The sequence below is a fragment of the Callospermophilus lateralis genome, chromosome 14 (genome assembly GCF_048772815.1).
Source record: "Callospermophilus lateralis isolate mCalLat2 chromosome 14, mCalLat2.hap1, whole genome shotgun sequence".
NCBI lineage: Eukaryota > Metazoa > Chordata > Mammalia > Rodentia > Sciuridae > Callospermophilus > Callospermophilus lateralis.
In genome coordinates, this window is record NC_135318.1 from 34,298,397 (window position 1) to 34,314,657 (window position 16,261).

The window sequence follows — 16,261 nt, forward strand, 5'->3', positions numbered from 1 at the left end:
ATAGAAGCTTTGGTGCATTTTGAGGGATGGGATAGAGAAAGGAGAGAGTTTCGATTGCCAAGAAAGGGTTGATTGAGGACTGCAATATTTTGTATTTGTAATTAATACTGGTAGGTGCTAATGAAGTATAAGAAGCACTTAATATTCAAGAAATAAAAAACTTCATTCAAAATTTTTTTCAGCCAAAAGATATTGCTCACTTTTGGGAACTAGGTGGAGGAACCTCTTTATTGGACTTAATCAGCATACCAATCACAAGTGACACCTTACGGTAAGCAAGCCAGCTCCAGGAAGTGTTGTGAGCACACAGGAGTGTCCATAGCATGAATGTGAGTAGGCTTTTGTGAGTCATGATTTTGGGGGACACTTTTATTTTGTTAAAGGATTATGCCTACTTTCTCTTTATGTACTTGAACTGTAATGCTTCCAAAAAAGGTTTTGAAAGAAACAAGGCCCTGGCCTGCGCTGGAGTGAGATGGCTGGCATCCCCACTGGTGCTGTATTTTGCAAGCCTGCTACCAACAACAACAAAAATATGTCAAATAATACTTGGACAATGAATTCATTTGCAAAAATAAATTTGAAAAGCTTAATTCTTTTCATTATTCATCTCAAAGTGAGTTAATTCAGCTCTGAGCTTTTTCTTCCTCTGGTAGTATAAGTGTATCCTGAATGTAACTTGTAACATTGTTGAGCTTCATCTAAAGGAAGACTATTGCAGGAGAAAGTCTCTCTGCTTGCTGACCTTAAAGAACTAGAATCTAGGGGAAAACCTCAAAACTCTTGGTGGTGTTTTCCTGACAATGACTCCCACATGTTGGCCAAATCAGATGTGGAAAATTGTGACATTGCTCACAATGTTCCTGGGAACTGATCTTAGCCAAGAGAAACACATTTTTTAAAAATCTGAAATATCTTATTCTTGTCAGAGATTAACACAAACCATTACTGCTGCCTGGACCAGATACAAAGGGCTTGGAAAGTATTTGTTCCATTTCAGGCATTAAGAGCCTTAGAGTATGGAATTATTTTTTATTAACAGGACAATTGTTTTTCCAGAGCAGCTGGATACAGATAATGTTGACTTTATTTGCCCAGTGATATTTTTCTTTTAGTAAAATATAATTTACTTTCTGTTGCTTATTACAAATGTGATGTATACACATATAGAAAACCTAGAGAAATACTGAAAGATACAAAATAAGAAAACCCAGAATTGCATAGAAAATAACCACTGTTAACATAGTGAGCTATGTCTTCCAGTCTTTTCAGTGTTTGTAAATTTATGTGCGATGCTGAGAATAGAACCCAGTGACTCACACATGCTAGGCAAGCACTCTACCATGGAGCCACAGCTCCCGCTCCTAACTACATTGTTTTTTATTTGCCTTTCTTTCACAGAGTTAGGCAGAGCTTCCAGGGAATTAGAAGAGTTCCTGGAGGCTAAGAAGATGTGGTGAGGGTGGGAATGGGCTGAGCCAACCCAAGCTGCCATTTTGCCTGGCAGAGGTTGAAAGGATGGAAACACAGAGGCCTGCTCTTCCCTGTGTTGTCAGTTGGCTTGGTTCTGACCCCAACTTGTTAAATCACCTCCTCTTCTCTAGACCCGAGACCCTTTCCTGATGGGCTTGTGGAAATTCTGGGTTCTATAGGAAATGAAGTCATTCCACAGCTTCTTTATAATCTCACTTTGTGAGATCTCGACCTTCCTTTCCCTGGAACTCTAGGGCAGCTGGAACCCATTTTAGGAGAGAGAAAGGGTCAGGGTTATATTGAATAGAGGGAAAGGGAATCATAGGCCTGGAACCAAAGTGGGTTGATTAATGGTCAAAGAATTCATAGAAAACATTTCACTCTTAATGTAGTTGCTAATCTCAGAGCATTGTTTGACTGGAATTAGTTTGACACATGATTTCTTTTTATTGGACAGAGCCCAGCAACTTGAGAAAATAATATATTGCCAAATGCTATTAGATACTGTTTATCTTTGAAATAACTGCTCATATAATTATAAATGTATTGAACATTTCCACAGACTTCAGATAATTTATAATAGAACATTTCCTGTGGTCTGATTCCCTGGTTTTTGTTGTTGTTGTTTAAATTTTAGCTGCCATCTGCTATGAAATAGGTTAAAAGTAACATAAGTATTTCCAAAGTAGTGGAAACAAGAATTTTAATCTTGGAAAAAATTGAGCAATCCATTTACCTTTGTTTGAAACAAAGTTATTTTTAATTTAAAAAAAATAACATATGTTTATGTTATATACATTTTACTACAATAAAAAGTGAACTATAGCCAATATTTTTTTCAAATATAACCATACTAAAACCCTGAAAATAAAATTAGTTTTTTACTACTAAAAACTGTGTTTATTATAGTATTTTATCATCACACAAAACTGTGAGCTTATTAAATTGACATAAAAATGATTGGCTGGACAGTATAATAACAGTGATTTTATAGAAAAATTTGATAATTGATGTCTAAGAGACTACTTTCTGAGTTTAGAACAACTGCACAGAATATAGTTATTGTTTTGCACAAATTACACAAAATAACTGGTTTGCTTGACCTAAGCAAAAATAACTAAGTAACATATAATTTCTTGTTATGACTCCTAGAAGAATGTTAGCCATATTGATCAAGAATATGCCTGCATACTTATTATGAGCATTTTCTAAAATACTCCTAGGTTTATGTATGTTTGGTTTTTAATGTGACAAAATATTCATAACATAAAATTTACATTTTAGTCATTTTATGTATATAATTTGGTCATATTATATTTGTTCACATTGTTGTGCAGCCATCACCACCATCCATCTCTAGACATTTTCATCAACCCAAACTGAAGCTATCTATCTATTAAACAATACCTCCCTATTTTCCCCTCCTCCAATCCTTGCAAGCATCATTCTACTTTCTATGATTCGTTCATATTGTATAGCCTGTGTCAGAATTCCTTCCTATTAAAGATTGACTAATATTCCATTTTAGGTATATACTGCATTTTTTTAATCCATTTGTTTAACTTGTTCACTGGAAAATTATAGCAATTTAATAAAACCTCAGTTAGAGCAAAACAAGGAAGAAGATTTCTTATGTCTTCTTGTTAGACATCTGCTGTGATTGTTATGGCATATTACACCACAGACCTTTGGGTTGTTTCTAGTATGTGACAATTGTGGATGATGTTGCTGTGAATATTGGTATCCAAATATTTGTCCAAATTCTAGCTTCCAGTATTTGGATATATACCCAGATGGAATTGCTGAATCATATGCTAATTCTGTTTAATTTTTTGAGGTGCTGCCATTGCTGTTTTCCACATAAGCTACACCATTATATATTCCCACCAGCAATGCTCAAGAGCTCCAGTTTTTCTATATCCTCAGCAATACTTATTATGTTGAGGTTTCTGTATACTCATTGTGGTTTGGGTTTACATTTTCCTAATAATTAATGATATTGAATATCTTTTCAGGTGCTTATTGGCCCATTTCTTAAGTGTGTGTTTTTTGGTTGATTAGTTTAGATTTATATTTCATGGGCATGATAGAATACAAATGTATGCAGTGATGGTGGTGGTCTATCTTGTGGTCACAGGTGTGCTTTCAGAGAGGCAGAATGGTATAGCAGGAAGACATGTAATTTTATATCTATGAATTCATGCCTCAGACTTCAGATCCATAAATGGACATGATAATGTCTTCTAGAAAGGATTGTTGAAAAGATTAAATAAATTGGGTGTTTCCTAGCAAGGCCCATCAATGAATCTATTTCCTTCTTCTTCACCACTCTTAGTCATGTTTTTGCATTCCTTCTTTGGAGCACACAGTAAAATCTGATCTATTGTTGGGTCCAATTGCTGGCAGCATCTCTATTTGCACTTCATGCCACTACCAATTTAACACTGAAATATCATTAGAGAAAAGCATTGGAATTCAGAAGACTAAAACTCATATTTTTTTTGTCTTAGAATAATGCTATTTTTTTCTTCAGCTATAGTATTGTTATTCTTATATAATTTTCAGTACACTAGGATTTCAAATGGTCATTATTTTGAGTCTTTTTTTTTTAAGCATGTTTTTTTTTCTTTAGGACATTTTCTATTGTTCTTGTTTTGGATCTTTCAAAGCCGAATGACCTTTGGCCCACCATGGAAAATCTGCTGAAAGCCACAAAAAGCCATGTTGATAAAGTGATAATGAAATTGGGAAAGACAAATTCTAAAGCAGCTTCGGAATTGAGGCAGAAAATGTGGAGTAATATGCCAAAGGACCATCCAGTGAGTTGCTGTGGGTTTATTCCTGGAATCCTAAGCCCCATAACATAGTGAAGATAGCATCACAAACAACTTCTTTAGATTTTTATGCATGACTTGAAATTCATTTGATGTAAATGAACTTGTTCACTGGAAAATTATAGCAATTTAATAAAACCTCAGTTAGAGCAAAACAAGGAAGAAGATTTCTTATGTCTTCTTGTTAGACATCTGCTGTGATTGTTATGGCATATTACACCAGTCAAAAGAAATAGAGTTTTAAAGTAGTAGTTTGATATTGATTTTATAATCTCTGTAAAGTGAAGATAAAAAACAGACTGTGCAAAAGTCACCTGGCAAAGACTAGGTGGAGCTTCCAATTTAAGCAAGAAGTAGAGTTACAACAGTTTTCATCATCACTCTATACTTTACATTTATTTAGTGTCTGTCACATATTCAGTATCTTTTGATTATCTGACAACCAATTAAATCACAAAGTTGCTATGATGGTAATACAGATTCTCTAAATACAATTCTAAGTATCATCATCTAGAGAACTAGAAGCAGCATTTTCTATTGCTCAGAGTTTATATGCCTGTGTCTTACACAGACAGTATAGGAACAAAACGAATCCGTGCAGTATAAACGCTATTGCAACAGTCAACACAAAATAGAAAAAAGATTCCTAAAGGTGATGTGTTGCATAAGAAAACAAAAGGGCAGAACATGCAGGTGCTGAGGTTGTTGCTCAGCAGTAGAGTGCTCGCCTAGCATGTGCAAAGCCCTGGGTTCGATCCTCAGCACCACAAAAAAATGAATAAATAAAATAAAGGTATTGTGTCCAACTACAACTAAAAAAAATAAAATAAAAATTTTTAAAAGGGCAGAACATGCAAAATAATAAATATCATAGTACTTAAGGGAATTGCTATTTCTCATTTAATTCTTAAGAAATACAGCTTAGTAAGTGAAGATAATATTGGAACAGATTCTATAGCAAGCAAAATGAACATCTATGAAGAAACTGAAAATGGTATTCTTTTGGAAGTCAATTGAAATTTCTGAGCACATAGCAAGTAATATTTATAATGAATTAATCAAATGCATTTATTAACAGGATCGTGAATTAATTGACCCATTTCCAATACCTCTGGTCATAATTGGAAGTAAATATGATATTTTTCAGGTAATCTCTCCCAATTCCAACTATTTGTTGTACACTCAGAGCTGTGCTTGCTTAATGGGGGAGAGGGAAAAATAATGATGAAATAAAAAAAATAGCTCTGGGAGGGGTAGTTTAAGGAGTCATACATCTTAAAGATTTTGGAAAAGAAAATGTAGTTAGAACAGAGAAAATAAATATAGTGGCTAGAATGGGGACACGAAAGATTTAAAAAAATGAGTCTTCAACCCACTGAGGGGATAGGACTACTTTCCAACTTTTAAATTAAAGGAAGTAGAAAATTAGTTTCTTCTTATCTGTGCTTGTCAGAGAATCCTTAGGGTATTGTGCACTATAAAATGTGTGCTTATATCTGAATTCTATTGAGCTAAGTGTTTAAACAAAGAAAAGATCTGATAGCTGTAGCTCTAGAAGGCTGCAGCTGATAGAAACAAATATCAAGGTGAGGAATCCTGCCCCTCAGGGTGGATTTAAAAAAAAAAGAAAGAAAGAATCTGATTTAATAATTTGCTCTTCCTGTTACAGATATTTAGTTCTCTCAACTTGTTTTTTTTTCTTTTTAATAAATGATTTTTATAGGATTTTGACTCTGAGAAGAGAAAAGTAATATGCAAGACACTTCGATTTGTTGCACATTATTATGGAGCATCATTAATGGTTTGTATATTTCCTACCCTTTGGGCTTGAATGGTGTGTATCCAATTTGGAAAAATTAGCACCTTGATACACAGCTATGAACAATAAACACTTTGCCTAAGATACTTCATTCCCTCCCTTCCTCTTGCTACTGCCAAAGACCTCTACATACAGAGTGCTGGGTAGTGTGAGAACACACTCAGCTGTATGGCCTCCCCTCTGTTTGAAGCAAAAGTTCTAAATTGCTTATAGCCATAAATCCCAATAAGTTTTAAGAGATAAATTGACTGTGTGTTTATTCATTTTTAGTTTCCATTAAGAATTAGAATCTCTATGCCCTTTAAAAAAATTTTAGCAATGTTATTTTTTGAGTTAAAAAAAGTGCTGTTTGTTGTAGAAGTTAAAAACATGAACTCTGAAATCATCTAATGTTACCTGGGTTCAAATCTCAAGGTGACCATTTACTAGTCATGTGCTTTTAGGTAAGTCACTTAATTTCACTTAAGCCTCACTTTCCTCTGGGGTAAAATATATAAAAACGTACCTTTTTCATAGAATTCTTGTGAGTATTAACAGAGGGAATACACATGCAATATCTAGCACAAGGTCTGGAACAAAGTATTACTCAATAAGTATTGGTTGTTGTAATTACTGTTATCATTATCTTCCATGGCACAATCAAATTTTGCTGGAAATCTTTTAAAGAAAAGGTCTAGTTGGGGATGTGGCTTGATGGCAGAGCACTTGCCTAACACATCTCTCTTCCCTTCAAATCAAAGTTTTCAGAGCAACTTAGACACCAGGGTCTAGCCCTTTGCTTTCATGGCTAGACTGTTGTGACTGAGAATATATATTTTATTATATTTTATATATATACATATATGTACAATAGACTTTAAATTTTAATTTTTCAGAACATTCCAAATATGTTTTAATAGATGTTTTCTTAAAATCACCTAATGTTTGAACAGTATTTATTTGAATTGTATTTGCTTATTTATTAAGTTGAACAGTATTTGCTTATATCTTAATTGACAGATTAATTTGGAAATGTTTATACTATTTAGGAAAAAATCAGTATAGACAATTTACTCAAAATATGATAGAACTTTCTAATACTTCCATTATCTAAAAATGAAATGAATTGCTTTGGGAAATAATGAGGCTGTTTTAGATAAGGTGATTGATTTAGCAGCTGAAGGAGTTGAGTTAAACTTTTAATTTTCTCCAAATCCTAATCTCTATGAAACATATTTGTGGTTGAGTTTATTCCTCTCCCATAGAATAAATAACATAATTAGAATTGTATTGATTATAATATAATAAAAATAAATATATTCCAACTAAAGTTAATGATTCAATTAACGTTTTCTCTTTATATATATTTTTAAATATTTTTAGTTGTAGATGGACACAACAATACATTTATTTTATTTATTTTTATGTGGTGGTGAGGATTGAACCCAGTGCCTCACATGTACTAGGCAAGCACTCCACCACTGAGCTCAACCCCAGCCCCAATAGTTTTAAACACTTATTAGAAGCATTAAAATTATTCCAGAGCTTTCTTTTAAATAAATATATCAAATCTTATACATTTGTAATACTTTCCTTGGGAGCCTTATACTTATTCCAGAATGGAGGTTATCTTATAGAATTATTAGTAAAAACTAGAAAATTTATGTCCTTGTTTCATAATTATATTTCATTGCAGTTTAAGGTTGTTTCCCCTTTAAGTTTGTTTTCTACTTCTCTGCATCTTAGTCATTCTGGTTTGGCCAGAATGACATTCTGAATGACTTGGTATCTTTTAAAATGAAAAGATTTGTAAGGTAAACATATGTCCTGATTTTCACTCATGTGAGAGCTTAATTATTAATAATATCTATCTCCTTTAATCCTCCAAAAATGTTTTGGTGGTAGTTATCCTGGTTATATACCAGGTTATATACTTAACTTGTTCATTTGGGCAATGCTCTCTCTTATCAGTGACTAGATATAAAACTTGACACCAATGAGAATATCTAGTAGTTTATTTTTCAGGCTCCAAAGGCAATTCAGAAGAGAAGTTTAAAAATCATTTTAGTGAGCTTCAGTGTCATTGGACCGGTCTGCAGCTCCCATGGTGACTGTTTTGAAGGTGGCAATATGCCCTTCTATGTGAAAGTTAATTTTTATATATACCTCTTGTTTTCTAACCAACACAAATGCATGTTGGTAATTTTTTTTTCTTCTAGACCATAATAAGAGTATGTGCACACACACAGACGTGCATTTTAAAAAGTCTTTGACAATAATAGTGATCCATTTGAGTAGCTAAAATGATTAGTGAATTAAAACAAGTCCTTTCCACACCATGTACTCATGAAGTTTGAAGAATGAGTTAAAGTGATCAAGATTTCTTTATTCAAATTTTGTTTTGCCCAGTCATATGTTTTTTGGGCCAATAATTATTTCTGTACTTCTTCAAAGGTTTATTTATTTTACCTGTTTTTGTGATTGAAAGGCAGAGCCTATAATTTATTCTTCTGGATTTTTTTTTTAAGTTTACCAGTAAATCAGAAGCTCTATTACTAAAAATACGTGGCGTTATCAACCAGTTGGCATTTGGCATTGATAAAAGGTACTGTTAAGGTGTTTCTTATATTTCTTATTTTATTTGATATTATTGCCATATCTGATTATATTATTTTTTCCTTGACTGGCAAAATTCCCTGAATAATAGTTCTTAAAGGGACAACTTCATATCATTTCCTGCTTCTTACATTGCTTAACTGTTTCTCAAATTGTACAACTAAATATTTGTTTGAAACTAGAATAAGTTGATACTATTACACTTTTTGTTCTCTTTCCCCCTAATTTAGTAGCCCTCCCTTTGTTATTACTCTTACATTAACTTGAAATAGAATTGAAACTTTTAGTATGTTTCTTTCTTAGCTTTGCCATTTCTCTTGGTTTTGATTTAGGTGGTAATGGGTCTGTCATTTCTTTCCCTTTAAAAGTTTTATTCATGCTATACTTTAATTTTTGAAATTTATTAATTTGAAACTTACTTGTTCATTTGGGCAATGCTCTCTCTCATCAGTGACTAGATATAAAACTTGACTCTGATGTTTACAGTAGAGTGTGGCAGTATATTTGATTGCTAAACTAAATTAGAATCTTTTCTTCTCTCTGTAGTAAATCAATATGTGTGGATCAGAATAAACCACTGTTTATCACAGCAGGATTGGATTCTTTATGTCAAATAGGTTGGTGAACTTATTAAGATTATTCAGTCTTTTTTTAATTACTTATTGATTTTATCCTACACCATGTGTACTTCATCTCCAATGTACCACCATGTCTGGTTTCATTATCATTATGGTTATTTTGAATGTATTTATTCTGTAAACACAATGTTGATGCACCATGTAGCACATTGACATATTTGTGGTAGAAGGAATGTCACCATATAAGAGGCTGATTTCTAATCTTTATTCCATTCAAAAAAAAGAAAAAGAAAAGAAAAAGTAACAAAGAAACACACACACACATACACACACACATTTTTTTTTTCCCTAAGTGATATCCTGATCTTTTACATTTTAGCTTCTTGAGTTTAGAAAAAACCATAAGTATAGGATGGCCAGGAAATTCAAAGCTATGTTCTAAGTAATGAGCAAATAAGAGATTGAAGGGATTGTACCAATTAGTTGTGTCTTAATTTTTCATCATAAAAATAGGTTGCCTTATCTAAAAGCCATATTTCCTAAACTCAGAGATTCCATAGTCTTTTACAAAAAAAGGAACTTGAAGAGTTTATATATCAAGCCCCTTATCTTTAAACAAAAGCTGTTTTCTCCGAAAATATTTGAGCCTTGCAATTCTTTATACTTTGGAGGTGGCATGGTTTGATTTTAACATACTAATAGACACTAGTTCTCTCTTATAATTCCCATCTTCCATGACCTGCACAAGTGAAGATGACTTGACTTCAAATGTAGAGATCTTTGTAATGAGATTATAGACTGAATTGGAATGAAAGGAATAAAGGTGGTTTTGCCCTACGAGCAGTCATGGAGACTGATTTTTATAATTATAATTAATGCCAATTTTAGTAGTACTGAGGATCATTGTGTGTATTGACAGTAGATAATGCTACTATCTAGATAGTCAATGAAATTCTTTTGCCTATGTAAACATTGGAGATCTGAAAAGGGTTGATAATTATTGAAGTTTTTAACCAAGGACTTAGACCTCATCAGACTAAAAACTCTTACTCAATGAAAGGCCATGGAAGAGATGGAAAGACATGCTACAATCTTGGAGAAAATATTTTTGAACCACTTATCTGCCAAAGGACTACTATTTTGACTATTTTTGATATGAAGAACTCAGTTTTTAAAAATCCAAGTAGAAAATGAGTAAAAGAAAACCAGGCATGGTGGCACACAGGAGGATCACAAGTTTGAGACCAGCCTCAGCAACTGTCTCAAAATTTAAAAAATTAGAAAGGGATAGGGATGGGGCTCAGTGGTAAAGCACCTCTGGGTTCAATCCCCAGTACCAAAAAAGAACAAAAGAGGAGGTAAGGGGCAAAAGACATGAGCAGACATTTCACTGAAGAGGACATAAAAAGGTGTTTAATATCACTAGTTGGGAAAATGCAAATTGAAACCACTTACCCAAACTGCTAAAATTAAAAATAGTGATACTACCAAATACTGGTGAGAATACCAAAAACTGATCGCTCACACAAAGCAGATAGAAATATAAAATAGTAGGCCCTCTGAAAACTTCAAAAATTAAGCAAATATGTACCATAAGGTTCAGAAATTGCACTAGTGGACATTTTTCCCAGAGTTATGTTCATGAAAAAATGTATGTGTTCCTAGCAGCTCTATCTGTAAAACTAACCCCAAACTAGAATTAACCCAGAAGTTCTTCAGTAAGTGACTGGCTAAACACAATGAATTGCATCTGTATCATAGAATAGTACTCCACTATTAAAAAAAAAAAAAAAAAAAAAAAAAGAGCAAACTGTCGATACAACCTGGATGAATCTCCAGGGAATCATACTAAATTAGAAAAAGCCTATCAGGGAGGCTTATATACAATGTTACAATTCTACAAAATTTTTGAAATGAAAAAGTTTTAGTGGTTAGATTGGTATGTGTCCTAGGGTAGAAAAAGGACTGTGGGTGGAGAAGTCAGGGGAGGGCTTGGGAGCATGCCTATAAAATGAGCATGTTGAGCATGCCTATAAAATTATGACAAAGTGTTCCTTGAGGTAGTAGAAATATTCAGTGTCTGTACTGTGGACCTGATGATAAAATAGTGTAGAACTTAATAAACACACACATACACAGAGAGAGGAGTACAAGTAATATCTGGAAAAGCTGAATAAGATCAATATATCCTACCAAAGTGGAAAGGAGGTATTGAAAGATCAACAGTTTTGGTAAACATAATGATGAAGACATAGAATTTTAAAAACTCAGGTTATAGATAGAAAATTGCTAGAACATAGCATCAAATTTTATAATTTTTCAAATTAAATTATACAAGCAATATATAAATGCATTCTCCTCATAATAAAGCTAAAATAGTATATATAATACATAAGGATCAAGTTTGTTATATATTTCCAGAGTTTCTATGCATTCACATATATGTGGATATGACATGGAAAAAACTGTTTTACAAGAAAGAAAGAGAGAGGGCGGGGGGAAGAAAGAAAGAAAAGAAAGAAAGAAAGAAGATTTGGTGTATTTGGGATGGGTATAGGGAGTGTAGAAAATGAAAACTGCTGCTTCCTCATCACTTCTCGCCTTCTCTTCTAATAGTAGAATCTTCCAGTGGCTTGTTGGACTGGGTAGGAGTAAATTTTATTGATGACTATATTAGGGAGTTGGGAAATGAGTGATCTAAAATTTGTATTTTTATGAGATGCAGTCATTTGGAGTAAAGATTTCAATTTCAGGGTCTCCTCCTGTTTCTGATAATGACATTGGAAAGCTTCATGCCCACTCACCAATGGAATTGTGGAAAAAGGTGTATGAAAAGCTCTTTCCACCAAAGGTATTTATTTCTAATTTTTTTAAAGCAAGAATTTTTAGCACTATTAAACAGTTACAGGAAATATTACTATTTCCTATAACTTACTATGGTAACTTTGTTTTTATCTCTCATGCTCAAAAATTGAGTGAACATTTATTTTAAAAAATCTATTGTAAATAAGGCTCTGTGGAGGTTGAAATATGAGCCAGACATGGGATCTTCTCTGTTTTCAAACAGAGATTTTTAGCTGTTAGAGCAGAGAACAACAGCATCTGAAAAGGGAAAGAGACAAGACAACCTGGAGGACTTTCAAATGGGCCTCAAATGATGATGAAAACTTGACTTAGAATGGCTTCAATGTCAGGATGAGGGTTGGAGCTTGGTTTGTTAGATGGTAGCCATTAAGGAGTCATGGGTGTGAAATGATTTGGAGAATTGTAATTTCAGAGTATCAACACACTAAAAGATATCAAGGACCCAGCACGAGATCCTCAGTATGCTGAAAGTGAAGTTGATGAGATGAGAATCCAGAAGGATCAGGTATTTATTATCCTAAAGATTTACTTAATTTCCTTTCATTTTATTACAGAATCGGGAATGCCTTGGGAATTCCTTATTTTTTTTCAGTGTATTTACCTGTCATCTTTTTTTACTTTCAATATTATTTAAATATTACATCTGCACTGTAGGAAAAAAATCCTGATATGCATAAAGAAGTAGTTTAAAAATCACCTGTCATTCCACCACCCAGAGATGACTTAATGTTCATGTATCTCTTTTCAGTTTTCTGATTTTTTTAATGTTAAAGATGGGTAGTGATTCTTAGGTAGTGATTCTTACCTGGTTGCTGAGAAACTTTCATAATATTCTTTCTCATGTGATTATCTGAAAGGTTTTGTTTTTCATTAGGACATTCAGACATACCTATACTTTGCTAGTACTAGAAAAAATTATCTTGTCCAGTTAAGGACTTTAGTCTGAAAGCACATAAACCTACCTGACAGAACATAGTATCTATGCTTAAATTTAGAGGCTGCCATTCCATATATGCCTACATAGTCTGTTTTTTAAAATTTTTTTTTTTACTTGGTGATGGACCTTTATTTTATTCATTTATTTATATGTGGTGTTGAGAATTGAACCTAGTGCCTCACACATGCTAGGCACACGCTCTACCACTGAGCCCCAGCCCCAGCCCTTCATAGTCCCATTTTTTTAATTTTATTTTTGCCTTTATACATGTACTTTGAGGTTTTTTTTTTTTTTTTTGCATTACAATTCTTATTACACATATATACCACAATTTTTCATGTCTCTGTTTATATATACAAAGTATGTTGACACCAATTCGAGTTTTCATACATGTACTTTGGATAATGATGTCCGTCACATTCACCGCCCTTGCTAATCCCCTGCCCCTTCCCTTTTCCTCCCACCCCTCTTCCCTATCTAGAATTCATCTAATCCTCCCATGCTCCCCATCCCTATCCCACTATGAGTCAGCCTCCTTATATCAGAGAAAACATTCAGCATTTGTTTTTTTGGGATTGGCTAACTTCACTGAGCGTCATCTTCTCCAACGCCATCCATTTACATAGTCCCATTGTAATATACAAGTCTGATGTAAGAAAACAAGAGTTGGTAAAGTTACTAAGACTAAATAATACATTTAGACTTTTCTCAGATCTCCCCTTAGTTTGATAAAATAAGACACTGCAGAGTCAGCAAGCACTCTAAATTGAAAGCCCTGACAGCCTGTGTGACTCAGGCAGTCACACTGTTGCAAAGGTAACTTGAAGGCAGCTGTCTGCTGGGAGCTGTGACCTGGGTATTTTTCGTAGCACTCTATTTTCACCATAAGGAGTCATAGAAAAGTAAGCAAAAACTTAATTTAAAAGTAGTCTGGAAGACTTTTGAAAATGATGTCATGACTATTTAGAAGGTTTTGTAGCTATAGCAAGGTGAGAAGCATTTGGAGAGACTGTAAAATGACCTCACATAACCCTTGTTATGTACCCTGTTATAACCCTTGTTATTACCCTTATATATGTACCCTGGCTGTAGAGATCTGTTGGAAGTCAACCCTGGATTAATATTTAGGAGTCAATGATTAACTTCCATTATTGATGAGTATCTCTTTATATTGCATAGTGACCACATTTATTTTGTTAACCTGCGTAGGTATTATTCAAGGACAAGGTTATTTCTGAGCATCGTGAGTGTTCACGTTGAAAGCTATCTTCCCTAAGGGAACTGAGAGGCAACCCGGTGGTGCAGGTATCATTCTTCACTTGACTCTGGTACCTCACTGCTATTAGATCAATAATTGTTATAATCTACTTAAAAAATATACATTAGCTAGATTTTTTTAAGCCAACCTGAAAAGTAATAATAATTTTGCCTCTTAGCCAATTTCATTCTTGTTTTGGCAGATGAATTGATTTCATCTTGCACACAGGATTTACATTCCTTAATAAATTTATGCATTTGTTTTAAAAATACTATAATGATTACTATTTAATGCTTTCATTATTTAATTGATATCTAAAATTTGACATTCTGATGTCCAGAATTTTAAATTTTAATACTATTTCATGTGCTTTCAAAGGACTTACAGGACCATAAGTTGTTTCCAATTGTGTGCTGATATACACAGCTGACTTAAGACAATTCTCTAAAGATTAATTTTGGAAGATTCCTATCGATTTCCTTCTAAACATTTAAATATACACTTTCATTTTTATGTAGGCAGTATGGAGTCACTGCTAGTTTTATTGATACAGCCTATAGAAGAAATCGTCCACATTTGGTGAAAGTCTAGCCAATTGTCTATTGCTCTTTCTTCGTATTTCCTTTGGTTTTTTAATATGATTATTGCTACATAAAATTTTTCAGTGAAAGTAGCATTATACTCTTTAGATTTTATTTGATTTGACATTCAGAGCAATGATATTCATTTAAAAGGAAAAAAATGATTTACCTACTTCTAAATTTTAAATACCCATTGTGTTCCAGAATTACATAAAAGTGTATCCCGGCTTTGAAGATACCTGTAAATCAGTCTAGTCTGTGTGTTTTGTGCCTACGTACCTTTAATCCAAACAGTTGCTTCTGATTCTTTTTCTTCTTGGGATGAGGATGGCGCCATATTTCATTAAAATATAATGAAATGACCCATGAGTGAGGACTGGCCCTAGCCTGCAGGAGACCAGATATTATCCTCCTCTTGATACTCCCCCATACCTATGCCCTATTATTAATGGTCTAAATAATTACCAGAAATATAATCAAAATTATTTTCATGGCCTCTAAGTTTTTGCAGTGAAATTAGACTGTACCATTTCTAGGATGGAGAGGCACACTCATGACTTCCATTCAGTTTCTCCAACACTCAAGCCTCCAAAAAAGCCCCAAGTCCTATTGAATCATTAGGCAAAAAAGATGTATCCATATTCTACCCCCAAATAATCTGCCAGTGGAGAGGAGACATCCCATGGCGGTGTTCCTTAATATCTCATTATTGTAAGTCTCTGTAATAAAGTATTTCTTTTATGATTCCTGTTCAGAATCTCTCTTGCTCCTTGTCCCTGCAGATGCATGGAGATCCTCCTGACCTGTGAAACCAGTCCTCACAGGTCAGATTGTAGGAAAACCCCTTTTATCTTTTCTGCAGACCAAGGGTCTCTCCTGATTCTATCTCTGAGGTCTGTCTTTTGCCACATTTCATATGGGCACAAGAAAACACTCCAATATTTTTTAGTTTTTAAAATACCTCTAGTTTTAAAGCATTCTTGATTTTAGGGGATATGAATATGGAAAGCATTTGCTGAACCTTTCTATCCCTTTTCTATATTTTTGTTTAAATTAAAAAAGAGTGGGGGGGGCAGGCACAGTGGTGCAGTCTGTAACCCCAGTAACTCAGGAGGCTGAGGCAGGAGGATTTGCAAGTTTGAGACCAGCCTCAGCAGCTAAGTGAGGCCTTCAGCAACTTAGTGAGACCCTATCTCAAAATAAAAAATAAAAAGTGCTAAGGATGAAGCTTAGTTTATGGTATATCATCTCTGGTTCAATTCTCAATACAAAAACAAACAAACTAACCAAATACATACATATATACATACATACACAGGAG

At 33.8% G+C, this 16,261-nt stretch overlaps 1 protein-coding gene across 1 annotated transcript in view; it reads left to right on the forward strand.

Annotated features, from left to right (window-relative positions):
• Positions 1–16,261, forward strand: part of Dync2li1 (dynein cytoplasmic 2 light intermediate chain 1) — a 29,489-nt gene that overhangs the window by 12,019 nt on the left and 1,209 nt on the right. Inside the window, exons 5-12 of the mRNA XM_076833122.2 lie at positions 183–271; positions 4,106–4,292; positions 5,386–5,454; positions 6,031–6,108; positions 8,634–8,710; positions 9,268–9,338; positions 12,053–12,150; positions 12,577–12,669. Of these exons, the coding sequence (XP_076689237.1) occupies positions 183–271; positions 4,106–4,292; positions 5,386–5,454; positions 6,031–6,108; positions 8,634–8,710; positions 9,268–9,338; positions 12,053–12,150; positions 12,577–12,669 (762 nt within the window). The remainder of the gene's footprint in view (positions 1–182; positions 272–4,105; positions 4,293–5,385; positions 5,455–6,030; positions 6,109–8,633; positions 8,711–9,267; positions 9,339–12,052; positions 12,151–12,576; positions 12,670–16,261) is intronic.